This window comes from Lonchura striata, chromosome 7 (assembly GCF_050655825.1).
Source record: "Lonchura striata isolate lonStrDom1 chromosome 7, ASM5065582v1, whole genome shotgun sequence".
Taxonomy (NCBI): domain Eukaryota; kingdom Metazoa; phylum Chordata; class Aves; order Passeriformes; family Estrildidae; genus Lonchura; species Lonchura striata.
The window spans coordinates 24,789,063-24,811,006 of NC_140709.1; the positions used below are offsets into that span (position 1 = coordinate 24,789,063).

General features: G+C 37.8%; 1 protein-coding gene across 11 annotated transcripts in view; it reads left to right on the forward strand.

Annotated features, from left to right (window-relative positions):
* The window catches only part of ABI2 (abl interactor 2), a 64,942-nt gene that overhangs the window by 29,760 nt on the left and 13,238 nt on the right, over positions 1-21,944 (forward strand). For 2 of the 11 annotated variants that reach the window (XM_021531348.3, XM_021531345.4), the window contains exons 3-9: positions 4,441-4,617; positions 8,287-8,304; positions 15,135-15,232; positions 15,952-16,098; positions 16,829-16,953; positions 17,877-18,062; positions 20,578-20,736. In XM_021531348.3, coding sequence (XP_021387023.1) covers positions 4,441-4,617; positions 8,287-8,304; positions 15,135-15,232; positions 15,952-16,098; positions 16,829-16,953; positions 17,877-18,062; positions 20,578-20,736 — 910 coding nt within the window. The remainder of the gene's footprint in view (positions 1-4,440; positions 4,618-8,286; positions 8,305-15,134; positions 15,233-15,951; positions 16,099-16,828; positions 16,954-17,876; positions 18,063-20,577; positions 20,737-21,944) is intronic. The other 9 variants (XM_021531349.3, XM_021531347.3, XM_021531346.4 and 6 more) reach the window with 8 other exon arrangements.

Below are 21,944 nucleotides of genomic sequence, written 5' to 3' on the forward strand. Positions count from 1 at the left end.
ATAAAAGTCCAGCAATACTGTAATTAAGCAATATTTTCTTCTAAGATTTTTGAAACTGACTTTTAGAAGCCTAGACTACTAGACTGACAATTTATAAATTTAAATTAGAATTGTTTGAGATGAGGAAGAAATTAAGGCTTCTGGAGACTCTTCTCTCTGAAATTTCACTGTAATTAGGACTTTCGGCATGCTTGTGGTTGTTGTTTAACCTCACCTGGCAACTAAGCACCACCTGGCTGCTCCCTCACTCCCCCAGCCAGGCTATGGGTAGAAAATCAGAAGAGTAAAAGTGAGAAGACTTGTGGGTTGAGATATGTACATACCTCTTTAATGATGATGGTGGTAATAGTAATATAGAAAATTAATATTTAAGAGGGAAATCAACCCCGAGAAGAAAGGCTGCCAATGAAGCAGTTGCTGGGCAGCAGCAGCAGCTGAGGGCTGCCCAGGCAGTCCCCAGGCAGCAGTGCCCAGCCAGGCTCCCCCAGCCTGGGGCTGCTGCCCATGAGGCCGTGTGGAGCAGCATCCCCGGGGTCAGCAGGGCCAGCTGTCCCAGCTGTGTCCCTTCCCACCTTCTTGTGCACCCCAGGCTGCCCGCTGGTGGGTGGGATGGGGAGCAGAAAAGGCCTTGACTCTGTGCAGTTGCTGATCAGCAGTAACTAACACATCCTGCAGTTATCAGCTCTGTTTACAGCTCAAATCCAAAATGTTGCTCCCTACTGTGAAGAAAAACAACTCTATCCCAGCCAAAACTAACTTGAGTTAGTTAAATGCTAACTTAATACTTGGAGAAATTTTGTTTACCAGTAGAAGAGAATATTTCTCAAAATTCATGAGTTCAGTGACTTTTAAGTGAACTTGTAAGTAGTGTTAACTTTTCCAGAAATTATTTATTTGTTTGTTTTAATATTTGCAGTGCTTGAGACTGGCTTGTTTGAATTCAGTATGAAAACCTGATGTTTCAAAATGGTCAGAAAATTCCTAACAGAAAAAGATGTGGTGGTTCATACTTATTTTTCCCCTTATGGCTCTCCCTTGGCTCGCAGGGATCTTGGAAAGCATATGAAAATCTGATAGTAATAAGCCTAACCTCTAACAAACTGTCGCATAAAAGCTCTTGCCAAAGTTAATGGAGATATGTGAAACAAACTTTTAAAAGCATAATAATGCTGTCAGGCATCCAAAATTTCTTGTTAGAAAACAGTTTTAAGTTGTAGAAGGGCACAATGTATCCCATCTGCTTTTCCTAGCAGAGTTTTCAAGCCAGGTGTTTTGTTAGTCCAGCTCTAACCCCAAAATCTTATCATTAGGACTTTCAAAATTGATGAATAAACATTTTGGTGCATTCTCCTGTTTTGATAAGAGATTTATGTTAGTACTGGAGGTAATAATTACCTGTGTGTTGAGGATAAATGTTTTTCTTTAGTAGCAGGTTAATCTTTGTTACCTCTTCTACTAATGGAATACTGCAGTGTTCCTTTGTGCTATTTTATGGGTGTATTAGGATCTCATGACTTCCACAGTCTACTAAACAAGAAAATGAAATGTTTGGAAAACTGCCAGCATAATGCTCTTCAATACCATTTTAGGTGTGTGGACCAGAATTAGGTGCAGTTTGTATACATTTAGTCATTCTGTAGCTATTCAAGTTAGAAGTGATGTTCTGAATCATAATACAAGGGAAATCCCACCAGATGAGGTTCAGGTTTTAATTAGGTTTTATGCATCCATTGTTTGTCACTGCAGTCATGCCTCATGATCACCATAGTCCTTGAGGAAGCTGGTTGTACCCGTGGCTCCTATTGAAAACCCACTCTTCATTCACAGAAACAGCTTTGCACAGTGACAGGATACCATTGCTACAGTAACATGAGCATTAAATATCTGTATCACATTGTATTAGTAGATAATTACATCAGAAAGTACTGAAAGAACATATTCAAAGTTGCAAAGTTCTAGCACTTGAAATAGAAAGTGAGAAATCATCTTGCCAATCCTGCACTAATAACTTTCTTTTTGATTTCTGGATTGAAATTAGGGCTCTGAGTGCAGTATCCAAGGCATGAAAATGGTTTTGGATGACCAGATTCAGACACGTAAGATTTTGATGTTCCAGTACATCCTGAAGTGCAGCTGCTATTGCAGTTGAAGTTTTCTAACATTCTAGCAAATGATATTGGGGGCCTGTGAGACAAAGAACAAAAGTCATGTCTCTGCAGTTCTCCAGTGACATATCTAGACCACAGATAAAGTCTGCAGTAGGGATTAATACACCACTGATTAATTCAATCATGAGACTGTCCTCCCAAGTTGTTGCCTATCTGCAGCTTCTTAAGACAGAACGTGTCCTCTGACTGGTGGGATGAGGAGTCTGTAGACCATCTTTTCCAGAATGTGTGCTCCTGTTCCCTATGCTGCAAAAGCAGAGGTCCAACACAGAGAAGGGATAAAAACCTGAGATAGAAGATGAAATCTTACATTTTACCCTGATGCAGAATGGTGTACTTTAGGTACTCTGGCCTGGAAAATGTTGTTGTGCTCTATTTGCACTCATGCTTGTACCATAAATATAGCACTGCAAGAGCTGACAGGTACTTCTGTGTTGGAGATTGGTGTATAGTCCTGGTCATCTTGGGGAGCTTCAGAAAGGACCGTGGCAAATTCATTGGAGAGTGATTTAGTTGTTAAGTAGCTGCAGAAATATGTCTTTCTGTAACACTTGTGTGAGCTGTGAATTTCTGCAGAATTGATATATTGGCCAAATCTGGGTGGGTTTTTGTTTGGCTTCCCAGATAGTTTAACTACCCCTATTAATCTAATTGCTCAACAAACTCGAGCCTTCCAAGAGATATTTGCCAATACATTTTGACCTTAAAATCTATTTCTCTGTAGCTTTATTTTAAGAAATTACTATTCACCTTTAGTGGAGACCTTACAGTTCTAGGCAGGTGGAACTAGAGTGGCAGAAGGTACATGACAAAGCTGTAGTCAGTGCCTAATTTTAGCAAAGTTGCAAAATCTTGAAAATATGTTGCTGGGAAATACTAGGCAATCTTGATGATAGGAATGTAAGCTCACATATAATTCCCCAGGTATTTTTGGAAATCCTTCCCTGGAAATAATGCAAAGAAACAACTTGGAAATAGTTTGGGGATTGGTTGAGATTTCTAAATTATTTTTTATTATTAATTTAAATGTTGTGCTGATTGTTCAAGGTAGCACAGGTTCCATTAGCTTGTTTTGGTATCAGTAGCACAAACAGCAGGGTAAAAGAGTGTAGCCAACCCCTCTTCCCCAGTGCCTACCCAAAGAAAAATAAAATAGACAAAAAAAGTTTGTTATGAAAATGAGTTCTCATTTGTATCTGTTCGCCAGTTACTACAAAGCCTGGTTCAAAACTGTGAAAAGTGTTTCTGGTGCCATTCATGATCACTGAAGTTGTAACAAGAAATCTCTGAGTGTTTAGAAATCCTTATGATGGTGGTTTTGTCTGTTTTTACTTCTGTGTTTTCTCCTGTAGCTAAAACCTTTGTTCACAGTTTAGCAAATTACCTATAGTGAAAGTTGCTTTGTGAGCAAGCAATTATTTTTGGTTTAAATAAGGCAAGAAATTCCATGGCCCATGATTTAAGAGATTATATTTTCCTGGAAGAGATAAGTAGACTTTTTGGTAGCATTTTCTTACTCTTCTTACCTAACAAGATTTATATACATGTTTTTAGGCAATGAATTTTCAGCAGGACTTTGTCTTACACCAAAGATTCTCCTGTGGTACTGATTTTAGTATATGAAGTTGGCCCTGGGCGTCCAAAGGGAGGGCAATGGGCTTAACCTCTGGCTTTATTGTGGATACATTAGTATGGAACATATTCTAAAATTTAACTGCTGCTTTGTGATGAGTGAGTTGTAACAACCAAAATACTTTCTTGATTTATAAAAGTGAAATTTTATTCTGTCATAGGATTATCAGTCCTAATTTAGCAAATTTTTGCAGTGCAAGAAAACCAGCATATGGTTTGTTTTTTCAGGTCTTAAAATTAAGGTTTGGGAAGGTCCTTACACTTCATCTAGTTGAAGCCTATGTCAAAGACAAGCTTAGAGAGCAGTTGTAAAATAAAAAAAGGATAAGTGAAGGAATCTTATAAAACAATGTCAGTAAATTGATGCAAACTACTAAGAATAGAAAGGAGAAGGAATTTTTTGAAGCTGAAACAGTGAGGGTAACAGAAAACCCAAAGAACCCCCAGCTATTAGTGTGTCTTTAGAGGTGGCAAATTCAGCAGTAAGTTGAAGAAAGATGTTGTGATCAAGTCTATGTAGTGATATGTATAGTACAGGATAGAGATCTTCAAAACATTAGAACTGATATAATTTTTTTTTGATACTGACTCTGTGTTCCAATGCATACCACTGTTAGTAAATACACTGCGTCTTTTGTAGACGGTGGACATTCACAAAGAGAAAGTTGCTAGAAGAGAAATTGGTATCTTGACTACAAACAAAAACACCTCAAGAACTCACAAAATCATTGCACCAGCTAACTTGGAGCGACCAGTTCGCTACATCAGGAAACCTATTGATTATACAATTCTAGATGATATTGGACATGGAGTGAAGGTAGGTGATATTGTTAAAACAGCCAAACTGCAAATTCATTGTCTTTGTATATTTTCAAAATAACCTGATGCTTTTCATGGTAATATACCAGTTTCTCCTTGCCTGGACAATGTGTCTATAAACATGAGAGGAGTCCTGTCCAATTTCCAGTTGTCCCTTCCCCTTCTCTTGTCCCAGTGTTTCTAAATGTTGTAAACTCACCAAATCTGATTTCTGATTGGGACTGTGAGTCTCACCTTCTAAAATGCTTCTGAATATCAACTTATGTGATGCTGCTATTATTGTTTGGGTCAGTTGCCAGGGATATACATGGGGTCTGAAGGGCTAATGACCATCACTTTTCTGCCTGAATTAGCACCACAGAGTGTGATCCAACTGTAATTGCTACCGGTTTACTTCGATGCTCACATAAAGGAAGGGTTTGCATGAGAAATATTATGGGCTCCCTTTTCTTCTTTCTGCCAGGGTCAGTTATACACAAACCCAGTGATGTGCTTTGTTAAAGGGAGATCTCTATGACTTTTGTGCCATATGGGGTTTTGGAATGGGAATGTTACTGCCAAGTTTAAAGCCAGCTGGTTTTCCCTTTCAAAATAAGGAAAAAAGAAGGAATTTCAGGGCAGAGATCAGACTAAGACACAACTGGTGGCTGTTAGATCAACATACACAGCAGCAGTAATATGTGTGAGGTTAGATATGTGTTTTAAAAAGCACATCCTGAATATAAGCACAGTCCCAGCAAGTGTGAGCTCACTGTTAACTTGTGCTGCCAGGAAAACAAGTACGGAAAGGAGAACACTGACAGTATTAAAGTTCCAGGAAATGAAAGGTAAATAGTACAAAGTGATGTCATTTTTACAAGGCAAACTAACAAGTCTGTAAACCTGCTAAGTAGCAGTAAGGTACTTCTTCCAGTCAACGCACACCAGAATTTCTTTTGCTTGACTTGTAACTGGATATCTCTGTTATCCTATTTGATTTGTGTGCTTGGATGGCCATTTGAATGGCAATAGGTTATTTAACCTAACTTTTAAAATTCAAATTCTGAGCAGTTTTAAGTATCTTTCCCAAGCAATTTTATTTAAAGTCTTTTCAATATCCTGTTTGTTAACTGGAAAGTCTCCTTCCTCCCATTTCTTACCCAAAAAATCAGTATCTGAACAGATTTTTAAAAAGACAAATAAAAAAGCATACCAAACTTTAAACACTACAGTTTTGACTGTGAAATTATTACCAGTCATGTGTTAAAAATCTGCTACTGATTTTGAATTTATGCAGGTCAGCAGATTTCCTTGTGGATATGGATGGAGCATATTAACCTGTAGGATTTCTGTTGCTAATGTTTTAATCATCACTTTTTGTTTTAGGGAGATCACTTTAGAACTCATTAAAGAATAGTTTTTAATTGCTCTGCAGCACAATCTTATTTAGCACTGGCTCTAAATCATTATAATTGATAGCTCACCTCAGTGTAGCAGTCATACTAAAATGCAATGAATTATGTTCATCTAAAAAAACATAGTTCATCAAATGGATGATGACTGGAGTGTGTTTTACAAGCATTTATTACGCTTGTGATAGACTTAAATTATATTTACCATGTACTATGTTTATTTAGAAAATAAAGAAATATTGTGTACTTCTGAAACAATCATCAGAGAACTCAAAGTTGTGCTATCCTTAAGATTGCAAATGTGTTCCAATTAGATTAATCCTGTGTTTAGGATAGAAGAAAGAACAGCTCTCTTACTGATGGGGGAAGAGGTGGCCAGTTCTACTTATGAACCTGTTTTTCTTCTGCTTGACTAACTCCAGATTAGTTTATTAGATCTCTGGCTCTAACACAGAGAAAAAAATGAAATGAAATATGTAGAAGCTTTAAATTTGTATATATATAGCTCTTTATTGTTTGAGCTGTAATATTTTTCCCTTCAAGTGAGCATTCAGAAGGAGTTGTTGCATAAACAGCATTGAAGTTCCAGTTAGCATCAGGATTCCTCAGTTGACATTCTTTGTCCTTTTTCTGCTGAAGGGCTTCTGCTCCAGTAGTTGTGCTTGGAATTATGTCTTTTCAGGCCAGGCAAAATGCTGATGCAGCAGATATTGATTGCAACCCCTGAGAAAGATGGCAAGCTGGACAGAATAATACAGGAATAAAAGGGAGGATTCTTGGCTGAGAAATTCAGTATGCCATGCTGAGAGAAGTGGTATAGGCCCTTAAGCATCTTCTTCCTTCCATTCAGAAATTTGAAGCATAGCAATGTTCAGGAAGGATTGATCTATAGTATGGTTTCTAAATAGATGTGTGAGAAGTCAAGTGCCTCTGTATCATCCCAGCAGTCCCTCCTCATTTCCCCCCCTGAGGCTACAATGCTGCAAAATCTAAAGAATCTTTTGTGTCAAAGAGACTTGATTTCATTTTTTTAAAAAATGTTTCCCAAGTTGAAGTCTTCAACCTATTGTTCCCACCAAAGAGTTCTTTAGTCAAGAGAATGGGGAAAAAATAAGTGCTCCCTTCAGAGCAGTGTGTATTTAGGCATTGTAGTTATCAGGCAGTGCTGCTGAGGTCTCTGCAGATGGACCTTCCAGTGCAACTGACCACTGTGGCCAGTACAGGGAGACCTGATTTTCCAGCAGTGGCCATATTTGTTAATTAATCCACAGAACCTTAAGACAGGAGATTTTCTAGTAAATCAGATTATGTTTCTTTTTAGTAGAGCTGGGTCTCTCCTAGTTTGATGGAACATATCAGTCACTCTGGATGCTCTTCTATTTATCCAAATATTTAAATAATTATTTATTTGACTATTTAAATATTTACCTGAATATTTACTGTTCAGTGCTGCAGAAAGTGTAACAAAATTAATTATAGTTAGATAAATTGAACTAAAAGCAGATCATTCAAAGGGAAAGACAAGTAATTTTAAAAGAAATTACTGTGGAGAAAGATGTATGTTATTGTGTCAGTAAGATGCAGAACTTAGTGTCAAAAAGGTAACACTAAGGCTTTAAAATAAGATTTTGCTGTTAATGTCTTAATTTATGCTTTAGGAAATGTGGATATGTGGTGCAGTATCCATAAGGAGTGCTGTACTTCTTACAAGATGGAATGATTTGCTCTTGATTTTTGTTCAAGAAGGATCTCATGGCATCAATTTAACTAACAGCATCCTCTATAAAAGAACATGCATTAGCTTAATATGCTAGAAGCTTCCATTTCAGCTACTTGTAAATGTGCTAATGCATGTAAACAATTTAAATGAGCTCAGACTCATTGATAAGGCTCAAATAAGGCTTTGACAGCTCAAATAAATTAATCTCTGAAGTTAATCCATCTAGATCTCATGAAACATTTTGAAAGACGCTGCCTTTTTGTTAGCACTGTAGGAACTTGAGTAAACAGTGTGCAAACATTTGAATGTTAATTTTAAAGTAATAATTTAAAGGCTTTGTGGTCAATGTATATTAAAAGTTTCAGCTTGAAGATCTTTTGTTCATGACATTCTGCTTTAACCACTCTTTCTATAATCTACTGATACATTATTTTGTTAATGCTGAATGCTTAACTTTTTTCTTTCTTTTTCCTTTCTCTTCATATCCTGAAGTTCCAACTAACCTTTCAATGCTTTTTTTCCTTACCTCTTTTATTTGCTCCATTTATGCATTAAGTGGTTGCTTAGATTTAAGGTAAGAAACCCCAGGGCTGGATTTCCATTCTTCTTCTGAGATTATTACACACGGGGAGATGATTGACATCAATGCTACAGACTGTTTAAACCAACACCCGCTCTCCCTTCTGTGTCACAGAACTTCTGTTGAGTAACTCATTGTGGAAAAGCATTTTGTGATATAAATTGATGTGTATATGAAAGGAAGTTAACACAGTTAATTTTTAAAGCTTTGTGGTAAAATATTAGCTGCCCTCAGCATATCTAGCAGATAATTTATGAGGGAGGGATGTTGTGCTAGCCTTGTGTAGACAAAAGTATACATGGACTAGATAGCAGCTGAATATGAGCCTCCCCCTGTGTAATATTCTTTTTATCCTATATACGGTGTCAGTTACAGTTTGGTTTGGATTAGTGGTTCAGTGTGAGATTGCTCAGATAATGGGCTCCAAAGGTGTGTAACAAATTCAAATCTGTATATTATTTTTTAAAGTTGCAGTATTCTTAATGTTTTGAGAAACTGATAGCAGTGCTTAAATACTCAGAGGTACTCATCTATGGGAACTTCCAGAAATTTCATAATTGTGTAATATTTAATAACTGCTAAACAGCGAGATTAGTGATTTATTTAGTTGAATATTAAATGAATAGTGCATCAAAGAACTGAGGCTGAAACATGTCAAATTCTTTAAATGTCAGTAATCTTGGTGGCTGCAGAAGCAGCAATAAAAAGCATCAAATCAATTAGACAAGCAGTTAAATTAAGTTACATGGTATTATGGTGGAGTTCATAGTACCTTAATTAATAGATAGGTTATAGCCTTTATTGAATATGATGATGTCCTCCTCCTCTTGAAGTGCAGCTGGTTGGGGAAAGAGGGACTGGAAGATTTTTAGTCGCAGGTCCACCATTGTAATGAGGGAACTGTATTTTAGAACATAGAATGCCAATATGTAGAATGAGTATAGTAATTAAAGGAAGTTCCAAGTTAATGTGAAATATTTTAAAGTATTTTCTATGCTTGGAAAAAGCTAAAAGAAAATCCTGCAAATTCTTGAGATTGCCTGTAAAACTCAAGTATTTCTGTAGATATCACCATGATGTCCCTGTGAAATTGGACAGATGGTACTTTTAATCAGGTATTTAAGTGTATGTAGCATCTCTGATAACAATGGAAAACTTTTAATTTATGAGAGAATTCTCATATGTAATTTGAAATTTATTTTTACAAAGGTGTGTGAGGTGTACAGTATTTCAACTCACTTAATGTTTACATGCTTTTAATTTGAGAATGGCAAAATATGTCTCCTTCCCGTTTTTTTATTGTCTGTTTACATAACATGGGTACATTTGATGCTGAATATGTCTTATTCTGGACACACTTAATGTTGGATGATTGTTTTCTCAGTGTTCTTAAAAAAAATTTGCAAAGTCAGTTTTCTTTATTACTCTCTGCAGCTGCAGTTTGTAAACAAATAATGACTATCCTAAGGAAAGTTTTTAAATTGTGTAATTGTACATTGTATGTGACATGACATATCTGTGCATTATCTGCAGTGGCAGTAAGAATTTCTACAGCTTTTCAGAGTAAATATTTTTTCTGTTTATAGGTTTGCAATGAAAACATTTTTTTGTTATAATACCATTTCTTTATTTACCAGAGTGAATCCAGTCAGAAATTTTGAGGAATCAAACATGTCAGTCAGCTTCTCATTGGCAACACATGAGGGTTTCAAAGAGAAAACAAAAAAGGCAAAAAGCTGTGCAGCATCTCCCAGTAGACCTGAGTTATTCTTTGTATCACTGTAGTCCTTGTGCATCAAGCTGAAAGAAGACTGAAAAGCAGTTAGTAACCCCAGGTCTTCGTGAATGGTTTTTTTACTTCACTTTAAAGTGATTGGATAGGAACTGTTTAGCCTGTATTTCTTTTTTGTGACTGCAAAAAAACCTTTAGCCTTTCTCTAACACCTATAGTATTAAACTGACTGACTGTAGCATTGGATTTGTCTGACTAACTTAAATTTTAAACAGATTTTGAAGAAAATTTCAGTTACAAGGCAGAGGAAAATCAGTTGAAAATGGCATTGTTTAAGCCTTTTTGTAGTCACCAGACTTGGTTCTTCAATTACTTTTCATGGGTGGATGTGGTAAGAACAAGCAAGCTCACTTGCCTGAAGCTTCTACTTATGGTCATTTGCCAAAACAGGGCTAAAATTTATACCTTTCACTTCCATATAAACTGGTTAATGAGCTGACAAGCAAGGGGTTTAATTAGACATGCACAGTGAGTGTATGAGTGGGTGAGCACAGCCTGAAAATAAATTTACTTTGAGGTAGCAGATGATGGGCCAAAAATCTATTCATCATCTCTGTAGCGTTAACAAGAATGAAACAAGGCATGGAATGGAGTTTTCATTCAGCCTTGGGGTGTTTTTTCCTGTAACTGGATATAAAATTGATCAAGAAAGTCGAGGAACTGCCTGAAGGTTCTAAATATAATCTGTGAAACATCTCTGACCAGACATTTTTTCTTGCTAGCGTTTGGGCAAAACATTTTGCCTTTTGACCTCCTGAAAGTTCTAGAAAATACAGTGTGAATGTAAAGCACCACTTAAAAATTTCTGGCTGTGTCAAGCTTTAGAAGTAGTTCCTCCTGAGGTTTGATTGCATTGAATATCTGGTATTCAGGGTTTTGGGGGGAAAAAAACCAACCAACCAAAAATAAGCCAACCTGCCAAAAAGCCCACCTTGCTTGCTTTCTTGCAGGTCAGTGCCTCACATCTGTATAAATACAGGACATTGATGCAAATAGTTTTGCAGTCTCTTGAGCAGCTCTTATACCTCACCAACTATGTATTTCTGCACTTCCTGTTTTGTTTTGTTTTTTTGCTTGTGAAAATATTCCCAAGAATAAAACTGAATGAGTGGCATAATTTATCAGTTTTGGCTAATTACGCACAAATTATGCAGTGGACTGTTAAAGAAATTCAGTACGTTAAATACTGATAAAAATGTAAGTATGAAGGAAACTCAGTCATATGTAGGACAAAAAGATGGTGTTTTAATCATTGGAATCTATGAAAAATGAGTTGCCAAAACCAGAAATTTGCCAGTTAAGTCTTAATTATTAAAAATATTAAACTTAAGAGGGGAGTTTTTCTGAGTGCTCTAGTTAGAGCCATATTGTGCCTTGAAGTCATCAGATGGTACCTTTCTAAAACTTTAGCTCAATAATAGAAAATATTGGATAAAGTACTGTTGCACCCTTTTGAAACAGAATGGTCCATAGGCATCCATTTCTTTACATTTCCTTTATAGTTGTTACTGTGGGGCTGGATCCCAGAGCATTTTCTAGGATATCTTACTTACCAAGGATCTGCTTTTTAGATAGTTTCTTCCTCAACAAAACTTCTAATTCCAGCTCCAGTGCTGACAAAGTTTGGTAGAAGATATTTTTCTGTGGTGCATGTGCTTGTTAATTCATCTGCAAAAAGCTTCTGCAAGGTATCCAGTTCAAAAAAAAACAAAAAACAACCCTTAACCAAGATATCTTGGTGTTCCACAACTTCTGTGGTAATATTTTTTTTCTTCTGTGAAAGACGAAAAGAAATCATTTGAAAAAGCCCTGCATGGATTAGGCACAGACCCTGTGCCCTGTTGTCTGTTGTCAGCTGTAGTTTTTTCCTGAGCTTTGTGCACAAGTCATTACTGCCTCTTTTTATTTTTTTTTTTTCTGTTCTAAACACAGTGGTTGGCTGGTTAACTGTGCAGTTGTGAGCAAAGGCACAGGCTAGATACTCCTTTATCTTTCTGGTTGCAGGCTCTCTTTTGTTATGCATTTTCTTAAAATAATTTCCAAGGTTTAAACTAGAAGTCAGCCCCAGCCTGTGGGGTCCTGCAGTCAAACAAACCAGCATCAGACAGATGTGTTCTGCTTTCACCCTCTCATTAAATCAGCTACATCTGGGTAGGTCCAGAACCAGGGGAAATGATGTCTGAAACAGTGTAACTTCTGCCAAATGCCAGCTTACTCCAGAAAAAGGGTTTTTAAACTTGACAGTGAATGCAAATGTGACCTTGAGTTCTGGTAGTTGCTTCAGATTTTACATATTTGTAAGAGGGATGTGTGTGGGTGAGGATTTGTATATGGAAACTGTATTTACAACCATATGTGCAAAATAGGAAAGGCAATACAGTCAAGTTTGGAAGAGAGGGGGCATTAATGGCCTTCCTTCCCCTCCAGTAGAAATTACTATAGAAGGAGACAGCTGTATATATTACAGTGCCTTAATCTCAGTTGTAGTTGGTGCAATTTTAGATTTTTTTAGCATCTTGCATGTTTTTATTTCCAAGGATCTGTCCATTTTGATCAGAACTGTTGAAATAATTGTATCTTTTTAATTTCTCTTCTGTGATTATTTGGCTATAAGTCAAAGGGGAAGTTACTTGCACAGGGTTGTTTAACTCAGAGTAGCTGATCTTAAAGCCATCAGTCCTGTCAGATTTTAAGACAACCTTGTAGATTTTAATTTCTTGCTCTTTGAGCAGTTCAATTTCAATGTTTAAAAGTGATTTCCAAGACCCTGAAACTAAACCTACTGTCAGTAAATGTCTTCATCTTTGAGGTTAGGTTTTTACAAGGATGGTTTCTTTTTGTTAAGTTCCTTAGCTAAAAAGGGGTCATTTTTTATTTGGCCACATTTTCTAAAGCTTTCTTCCTATCCTTTGTTAAGGATCTGTGTATTTGCAGTGTTAATGAAAATATCAGGCAGTCACTGGAGCTCTGTGGTGGTAAGGCAAGTGTTAGCTCCACTTCTGGCTGTACCCAGTGTGATGTTCCAGCATCCTCCACTGCAGCCATCCTTTATTTTCATGTAGCCATAGCCCTGGGCATGCTTAGAAGTTAATTTTTGTTCTTGCAGTCCTTGTATATAAAATAATAACATTATTTGCATTAAGTATATGGAATTTTATATTAACTGTAAAGTGATAGCTGGTAGTTACATCATCTCATCAGAAACAGTAGTGTAGCCAGTTAAAACCACTAAATGGACTGTTCAGGGGCACACAGATTGGTCTGTCATCGAAAGACATCCAAAAACAGAGGCTGAGTGGGCTGTTTGCAATACAGCAAGTGACAATTTAGTGAGCATTTAATTAAGGTGGATTTTGTGTTGTTTTTTTTTTTTTTAACTGAAATAGGTGAGTGAAACAGGCATGTTTAATGAAAGAGGAAATACAGGGGTGCTGCAACTTTAAAAAAAAATTCAGATTTTGCTATTTCTTAAATGTTTCCGTGTATAGAATAAAATGTATTTCATTTTACACTTTCCCTTTTCCCTTGAAGTAGTTGTAGTTTAGTGCTTATGTCATCCCTCACTTGAATTAACTTTAGATTTGTTGCTTAGAGTTGGCTTAAAGGACTTGATAATGCCGTGCAACATGATTTTGTCTTAAATTGACATTACAGAATACTCTTGCACAACTAAATCGAAATATGTGTTTTTGAATCTGACAAAATACCTCTTCCAATGCTTGGGTTTTCTTTTCCTCCTTGCAGATTGAAAATGTGATAGCACTGGGATTATTTATAGCCAGAGAATCAAGTTTCAGTGGATTAGAATCCTGAGCATATTACTCTTTACTCTGTTGTCAATATTTATCAATTTACAAATCTAAACATTGTCAAGGTTTTAAGTGAGTTAGAGTCAAATTTTGAAGGAGTAATCTGCCTTCAGTGATGTTTGCAAATATTCTTGAGTGCCTTGATCACTGATTTTTCTATGGGAGGTGGGGGCAGTAGCCAGGATTTATATTTTAGAAAGAGGAAACTCTGTGAGATAGAGCATGACAGGAAGAACAGAGAAAGTGATGTAAGCACACTTGTTTAGGTTTGCTGAGTATCTCAGTGCCTGAGCAGTGGCTCAGGCAGTCATAAATCCGAGCTGTTTTGTAAGCAGACCGTGTACTGATTCCTGTAAGAATGCAGGCATTGAGGGAATTTTGCTTGGCTGGCAGACTACAGGGAAGCAAAATGCACATTGGTAACAATTGTTTATAATTCCTAGATTAATCAATCAGTCAGGAATGCAAATGAGTTTTTGAAAGAAGTTAGAGTAAATTATTTTATGCAAAATTTACTTCTTAGTATTTTAGGTGTAATGTGACAGAGGGGAAGTGGACAACCGCAGTTATATCACATCACTGCTATATATTTTTCTCCCTGTTCATTTATTTATAAACTCTAGGGATTAAATTGCTACAGATTTAATGGGGGAAAAAAATTACACCTTTATATTTATATGTATGTAACTTATATTTAAAGTAAATATCTTTAAAAGTTTTTATAATCTGTGTAAACATGAAAACATTAATGGATGATATTTATAGATTACTTTGACTTCTCCATATCTGTATAAATCACATTAAATGGTAGTCTATTACATAAGCCTTAGTATTTTTAAATAATATTCAAAAATATTTGTGCAAATTTACCATTCAGTAGTGCCATGTGAAATAACTGCCTTTTTCTCAAAAGATGACTGGGAGGTTCAGCCAAGTTAGATTCAGCGTCTGTATTCTCAGAGATTTAAAATTTGTGTGATAGCCTGAAGGCAAATTCACTTTTTTGTACAATTTCTAAAACCTATGTAATAAAGAGTCCTTTGAGCACAACTCTTGACTTCTAGCAGAGTGGAAATTGCATATAAAACGCATGGCCTCTCAATTTTTTTTTTGTTTGTTTAAACCTTCCCCTACTTAGAGTTAATTACTAAAGGCATCTCAGTGTCTCTCCCCTCGACCCTGAGCTCAGTGAAGGCCGTTTTTCTCCCCGTTCTTTCATGCAGGTCAGCACCCAGAATATGAAGATGGGTGGGCTGCCTCGCACAACACCACCCACCCAGAAGCCACCGAGTCCACCAATGTCAGGAAAAGGAACTATTGGGTAAGTGCAGATACTGAGCAGGTGAACAGAAGGGAAAAGAGGGAAAATTCTTTTTCTGTAATGGGAGAGGTTTCATGGTTTTATTTTAACCATTCACAAAGGCCAAGAGCTGTGCATCCTCTGATACTGATCATGTCTTTGTATGTTAGTGTGCCAGAAGACAGAGGGCATCATCAGCCTTTCCCAACAGGAACCCTTTTCTCAGTGCAGAACACTTAGAATTACATACTGTAGAGTAAAATGTCATTAGCTGTGGCTTTTGCAGGTGTGCTAAACAACTGAAAAATGAGTACATAGCACTGTTCCTTATCTGTGCTGTGCTTGATGAAATTACTTCCCTGCAACGTTTATGAACCTCATTTTGACCTTAGGAAAATGTGTTATAAGTGGGATGAATGCTGTTTGGTGGTGTGTGATTATGTGTGTACATACAGAACATGGTGCTTTATTTTAATGCAAGATAATGGCTTACCTTTAAAACAAGAATGGGATGTGCAACACAGAGTTTACTGATAGGAAGACTGAAGTACCTGAAGAATATCCTTAATTTTTTTTTCCCCCCTCATCCTACAAAAATAGGTACTGCAATGTTATAGAAAAAGCCCATTTTTAAAGCTCACATTCCCGGTTGGTATGTAGCTGTCCTTCAGAGAGGGAGGAATCTCTGGTTGTGCGTGCGTTACCCTAACTGGCTTCTGGCGTGTGCTTGTGCCGTGCAGGCGGCACTCCCCGTACCGCACGCTGGAGCCGGTGCGGCCGCCCGTGGTGCCCAACGATTACGTGCCCAGCCCGACGCGCACCATGGCCCCGGCCCAGCAGAGCCCCGTCAGAACGGCCTCGGTCAACCAGCGCAACCGCACCTACAGGTACCAGCCTGGCCTGCTCGGGGGCAGGAGCTGCTCTGCTCAGCAGCACGTCCCCCGGCTCCTCCCTCTGCTGGGAAGCTCCCTCGTGCATCCTATGCGCTGGGAATCTCATCGGCGTGATGAGAATGAGCACTAATAAAAGCAGAATAGGGAATCATGTTAAGATTATTAACTTAATCCCCTGTTCACCTTACTAAGATTGTGAAGTCTTTCAAGGAGGTAGATCATTATGCTGTTTTACTAAACTATTACCAAACTGGGAGAAGACTTTGTACACAACTTGGCTTCTTCATGTTGAAGGGCTGCTTAGATGGTTATGCTTGACATTTTTGAACATTCTTTGATGTTTATAGATTGAATAGCTGAAATTGTAGCATAGTGTTTTGGGGATATTGATAACTTCAAACATAGAATAAAGCTAAATTGCAGTACCAGAGGCTCTGCAGAAGACTATTTTTTTTTTTTTTGCTAGGATAATTAGTTTCATTATGTGATAGATTTAAATACTTTCCTTGAAATCGACTTTTTAAACATAGTAAATACTTAAGGATGGCTAGACAAGTGGACTTAAAAAGATACATAGATTCAGATGTATAGATTTATATCATCCTTGTTTCTTTTCTTTTGTTCCCTGTTACTTCTCTGATTTCCTAAGATGCTCTGTGAGGGATCTTATGTTTCAGCATGGACAGCAGCATATTCATACCCTGGTTGCTTTGGTTTCTTGCAGCAGCAGTGGCAGTAGTGGAGGAAGCCACCCAAGTAGTCGGAGCAGCAGTCGAGAGAACAGTGGAAGTGGAAGTGTAGGTGTTCCCATTGCTGTTCCCACACCATCCCCTCCTAGTGTCTATCCAGGTAAATAGAAACTTCTTGTTCCTCTTTCTGCCTCGTTGTTAACCTTGAGCATTTGCAATTTCCTCAACTCGAAGGGAAGTCCAGAGTTCATTGTTATTGATAATATGAGTTTGAATCAAGTAGTATCATCTTTGAGAGTGTCTGATGTGCTGTAATGTTCCACGTATGTATTAATTTGTTTATCAGAATTTTTTGACTGGCTGCCTGCATGTGACAAGGTAGGATACAGCACCTGTTTTAGTGGGCTGAAGGACACTTTTCCCTTGTTCTTTTAAGCAAACGATTTTTTTTTGCATTGGCTGTTTATGCAGATACATAGAAGCATGTTTTTAGAAAATTAGATTGAATGAGAGGCAGGCACAGAGTAAATCTTGAGTATATCAATGCAAGCCTAAATTATCAAAAGAGATACTTGCTCAATGTAATAGCCCCAGACTTTCCAGAAGTAGGAAGTGTTATCAGTACTTCTTTTTCCTTTGCTCAGCCTTTTCAGTGAAGAAGAGTCTGTACTTCACTTGCAGTGAAATACCTGCAAAAGCCACAGCTTCTGAAACAAAGAGCTGGAAATTTGTTGGTTTCCTCTTTATATTTTCTAATTTATACAAAAAGCTAAAGACAGCCATGCTAGAAATCGGAGCATAAATAACACAAGGTAAAGACATCTTTCAAAAATAATATTTTTCACTGAAAAGTTTTGGGTTGTGTTCCCTTCAGACCTGGAAAGAAGTGGATTTGCTTGACCCTCATTTACCATCTACACAGGAATGAGCCTTTCTTTAACAGCTCCATTGTTTTCTCATCTTGTGCCTTCTAAAATACTGTGCAGCTAATAAATAGCTAACACTGAATAGTCAGAGGCTTTCTCTAATCCTTGCTAACATATCTCCTTATTAACTCCACCTCTTCCTCCTCTCTTCACTTAGCCCCTGCTGGCTCAGCTGGCACTTCTCCCCTTCCTGCTACCTCTGCTCCTGCCCCCACTCCTCCTGCTCCTCCTGCCCCTTCCTCCGCTGCCCCAGATGCTGCTGCTGCTGCTGCAGGAGCTCAGCCCCTTGCTGATGGCTTCACCTCTCCAACTCCCCCTGCTGTTTCTTCCACACCCTCTGCAGGTGAGTGTCTGCTCCAGCTGCTGGCCAGATGAACCCAGATGTGATCATGATCCAAGGCTTTGCAAAGTCACTTCAGCAGCAGTGATTCATAGTTTTTTAAAAAGTTTAATTATAACTAGAAGATATCTGCTAATACCCAACTATAAGGTCATGGTTACAGTAGACAACTCAAGGTGTGCTGATTTTATTATCAGCAGTAATTTAATGTTATAATTTTATTATTTTTACATTTATATAATCCACTAAATCATACTTTTATTTCTGTTTGGATTCTGAGAACCACATAGAATAATTGTTTGGCAGGAACCAGCACTGATAGTTCTGGGTCTTATTAGTCTCTTTCATAAATGCAATTTTAAAAAAGTGCATCTAGCAAAGAATAATTTACAAAACTGGGTTTTTCAATGTTGTCAAATGACAAGCTCCCTTTAATGAGATGATGATTAGGGCAGGATTTTTGTGTCCATTATTAGGTAAAATAAAAATTTTTATTATGCAGACTTATTATTAAAGCAATTTGTTTTCATATGTGGTACTTAGGGTGTATATTGCGACTTCCTTTTTTTCAGTGCTACGCTTTTCATTTTCTCATGTGCAGAAGTTGCAGAGTGTAGCACTTAACCAACCATAGCACTGTCCTGTATCACTTTTTGATGAGGAGATTGCAGTGTAAAGATCTCCTTCAGACAGCCAAATTCACATGTAGCTACCTGCATGCTTTGCTGCTTTACATTATGGTGGAGGCTGATTACGGGGGAGGGACTTGGTTTGTGTGTTTATTAGTGGTCATGTCTTAGTAAAAATTGCACCAGGTTCCAGAAGCATTATTGAAATTGCATGTAGTTTAAAGGACTGTGGCTCATATAAAATAAGAAGATATTTACACTAGAACCCACAACTGTGACCAGAAGTTTCTAAAGTGTGATGAATTTTAGTCTGAGAAGATGATCTTGATGTCTAAACTACTTTCATGAAGATAAGCTGTGGCATATGGGGCCGCAATCACTTTTCCATTTTGATGCACTGTCAGTATCCCAGTTCCTATATTTTTAACAAGTCAAAATCAAGCAAAGATTAATATTTTAATGACTGTAAATTTGCATTCACAATTTCATAAGAGAAATTTCACCTTAGTTACTATTTCTAAGATCTTTTGTTTCCCTGTTTTATTAGTGAGATTGCTTATATGGCTTCTTTGAAATAAAGTATTTCAAGAGACTGGATAGGTCACCACTTATGAAGTTATAGCTTTTGGTCCTTAAAAACCTCTTGGCCCTCTCCCCTTCCTTCTCTCCAATCACCACCAATTTCTGCAAGTACATAAAGTAACAGAGTGAGAGACACACATTGAAAAGACACATCAGGAAAAGTGGGGAAAAAGCCTTTATAGAATGGATTCTTTCTTAGGTGTTTCTTATCTGGCAAAAGTGCATTTTTTATATGGTACACCATCATTGGTACAAACCAGAGGGAATGTGGTGTTGTAGTTTATGCATTTGCTCTTACAAGCAAGCAACTTGTATTTTTGTTTACTGACCTAGTAAGAAGTTGTGCAAAGCAAGCAAAACACAATGAAGAACAATGCAGGTTTTTAAAAATTTGTACATTCTTTTGTTCTGTTTCTCTACTTACTTCTGTCCTCAACCACAGTGACCATCCCTTCTTCCCTTGTTTTCTTGCAAACTCTCAAATTTGCTTCTGGGACAAATGTTGGAGGCAGAATAGTTTGTGGGGTGTAATAACGCATATGGGAATAACAAATCCAGCTTGCTCTTATATACAGTATAAAATCCAGAGAATTTTATGTGAGCACAGAAGATACCTTGCTTCATTTATTGTTTTCTGGGATTCACAATTAATGTCTTGAATGCAGAAAGTAATGAAAATGCAGAGCAAGTTTTTGAGGAGTTGTTTTATTTGAGAGCTCTCTTGAAGAGGGTCTTTGACTTCATTTATTCCATCCTTCAAGCAGTTTCTAACATTCATTTCTCCCTAGATGATTCTCTGAATATCATCCAAATGGCACTAAGGTAGTACTGTGTTTTTCAGTTACAGAGGGTTAACAGCTTTGAATCCTGGAAATGGTCTTCAGTTATTTTTTACATGTACATTCCTTAATTGCAGAACTGTAAGGTTTTGGGGAGTTTTTTGCAGGTTCAGAAATAACTAAATTCACAAGTTATTGTAATACGTTATTTAAAATTAACAAGCAGATATTATTTTCTTTCATTTTGAGGATTTGTAGCTTAAACACCTTTGTATTTAATATATATAATATATCCTAGTGTCTTTTGTAGGCAGTGCTGAGTGCAGGCACTTGGGAGAGTTATGTTTTGCATTGCTCTTGAGACATTTGGTGTCCTGCTAGTCTGGCAGCAAGAATGGCTGACTCCTAGGATGCAGACTGTCTTAAAATAAGAGCCAAAAACCTTCCAAACCTTTGAAACTGAATGCAGGTAGAGAGAAGACGGGCATCATTCTTCTCTTGGTTAATGCATTTCCCTCTCTACCCTAGGTCACCCAGTTCAGTTCTACAGCATGAACAGGCCTGCAGCTCGGCACACGCCCCCCACCATCGGGGGCTCTTTGCCGTACCGGCGGCCACCTTCCATCACATCGCAGACGAGCCTGCAGAACCAGATGAACGGGGGCCCCTTCTACAACCAGAACCCAGGTCAGAACGTTTGGCTGCTCCACTGAACTTGGCTGTGGTGAACACGGTGACCTTCAGCTCTCCGAAATTTTATGTGCTGTCTCCATTGCAGATTTTGCACTTTCAGTATGTTGCTGGTAGCTATGCCAAAGCTGCAGTACAAGTGCACAGTGCTCAACTTCTATTATGGCAAGCATCTTAAAAAAATGCTGGCTTTGTTGCCAAATAATTTATGTTTGATGTCACAGTCCCTATCAGACAAGCTTTAGTCCTTGACTACACCATGTGCCATGGACCTGCTTTGGTATGGGATGGGTATTTGATTTTGCACCAGAATGCTGATTCTTCATTAATCAGACTTGTGTGCTTTTTCCTTCTGGGTAATGTACAGTGCAGGCAGTTGTACTTGTTACACTGGGATAAGCATTAGACACCGTGGAGACACCAGAGGTGTTTGGGTGCAAGGGAGCTGTGTCATCTGCTAAGCCCACAAGTGATGTTACTTTATGGGTGATCTGCCTTACAAAGAGGAGATCTTACCAGGGAGTGAGTGTCCTGTGTGTCAGCATAACACAGTAGCCTTTTACCTAAGGAGTCCTTCCTGTGCTTCTGATGTGACCAGGAGGGTTTTATACTAGACTAGGGGAGAGTTTCTCTTTTGACAAAGCTACAGAAAGATGCAGGGGACACTGAAAGTTTCTTGTCAGGAAATGCCCTAATACCAGCAAAAATGAATGTTGACTTGCAAATACTACAGGATGTTGGTGTTTTGTGGTGGTGGAATTTGAAGGGGGTGTGTGTGTTGCTTAGTTCCTTTTGAGGTTATTGTTGTTGTTTTTTAGTTGGTTTTTGGTTTGTTTGTTTTTTTAAAATTGACCACTGAACTTGGAATTAGGTCAAATGCTGCAATCTGCATTTAAGGGGTTTGATGAGGTTTGGCTGTTACTGTTTGTGAGCTATCCTTCAGGGTGAGCTGAGCTTGAGATGGAAATGAATGGTCCTGCTGGGCACAGGGAAGTGGAGGAGGTTGTAAGGCTAAATTGTAGCCCAGTTGCCTGAAATAGGTCGTATTTTCTAAGCACATTATGTGCCTATTGAAGACTGAAGGGGGCAATAGGCAAGAAAGAAAGGGTAATAGCAGCAAAAGAAACCTTTCAGGATTACAATTAAGCAATTTTTGCAATAAAAACAATTTTCAGTATATCCAGAGAGTTTTTGATGACTGCTGT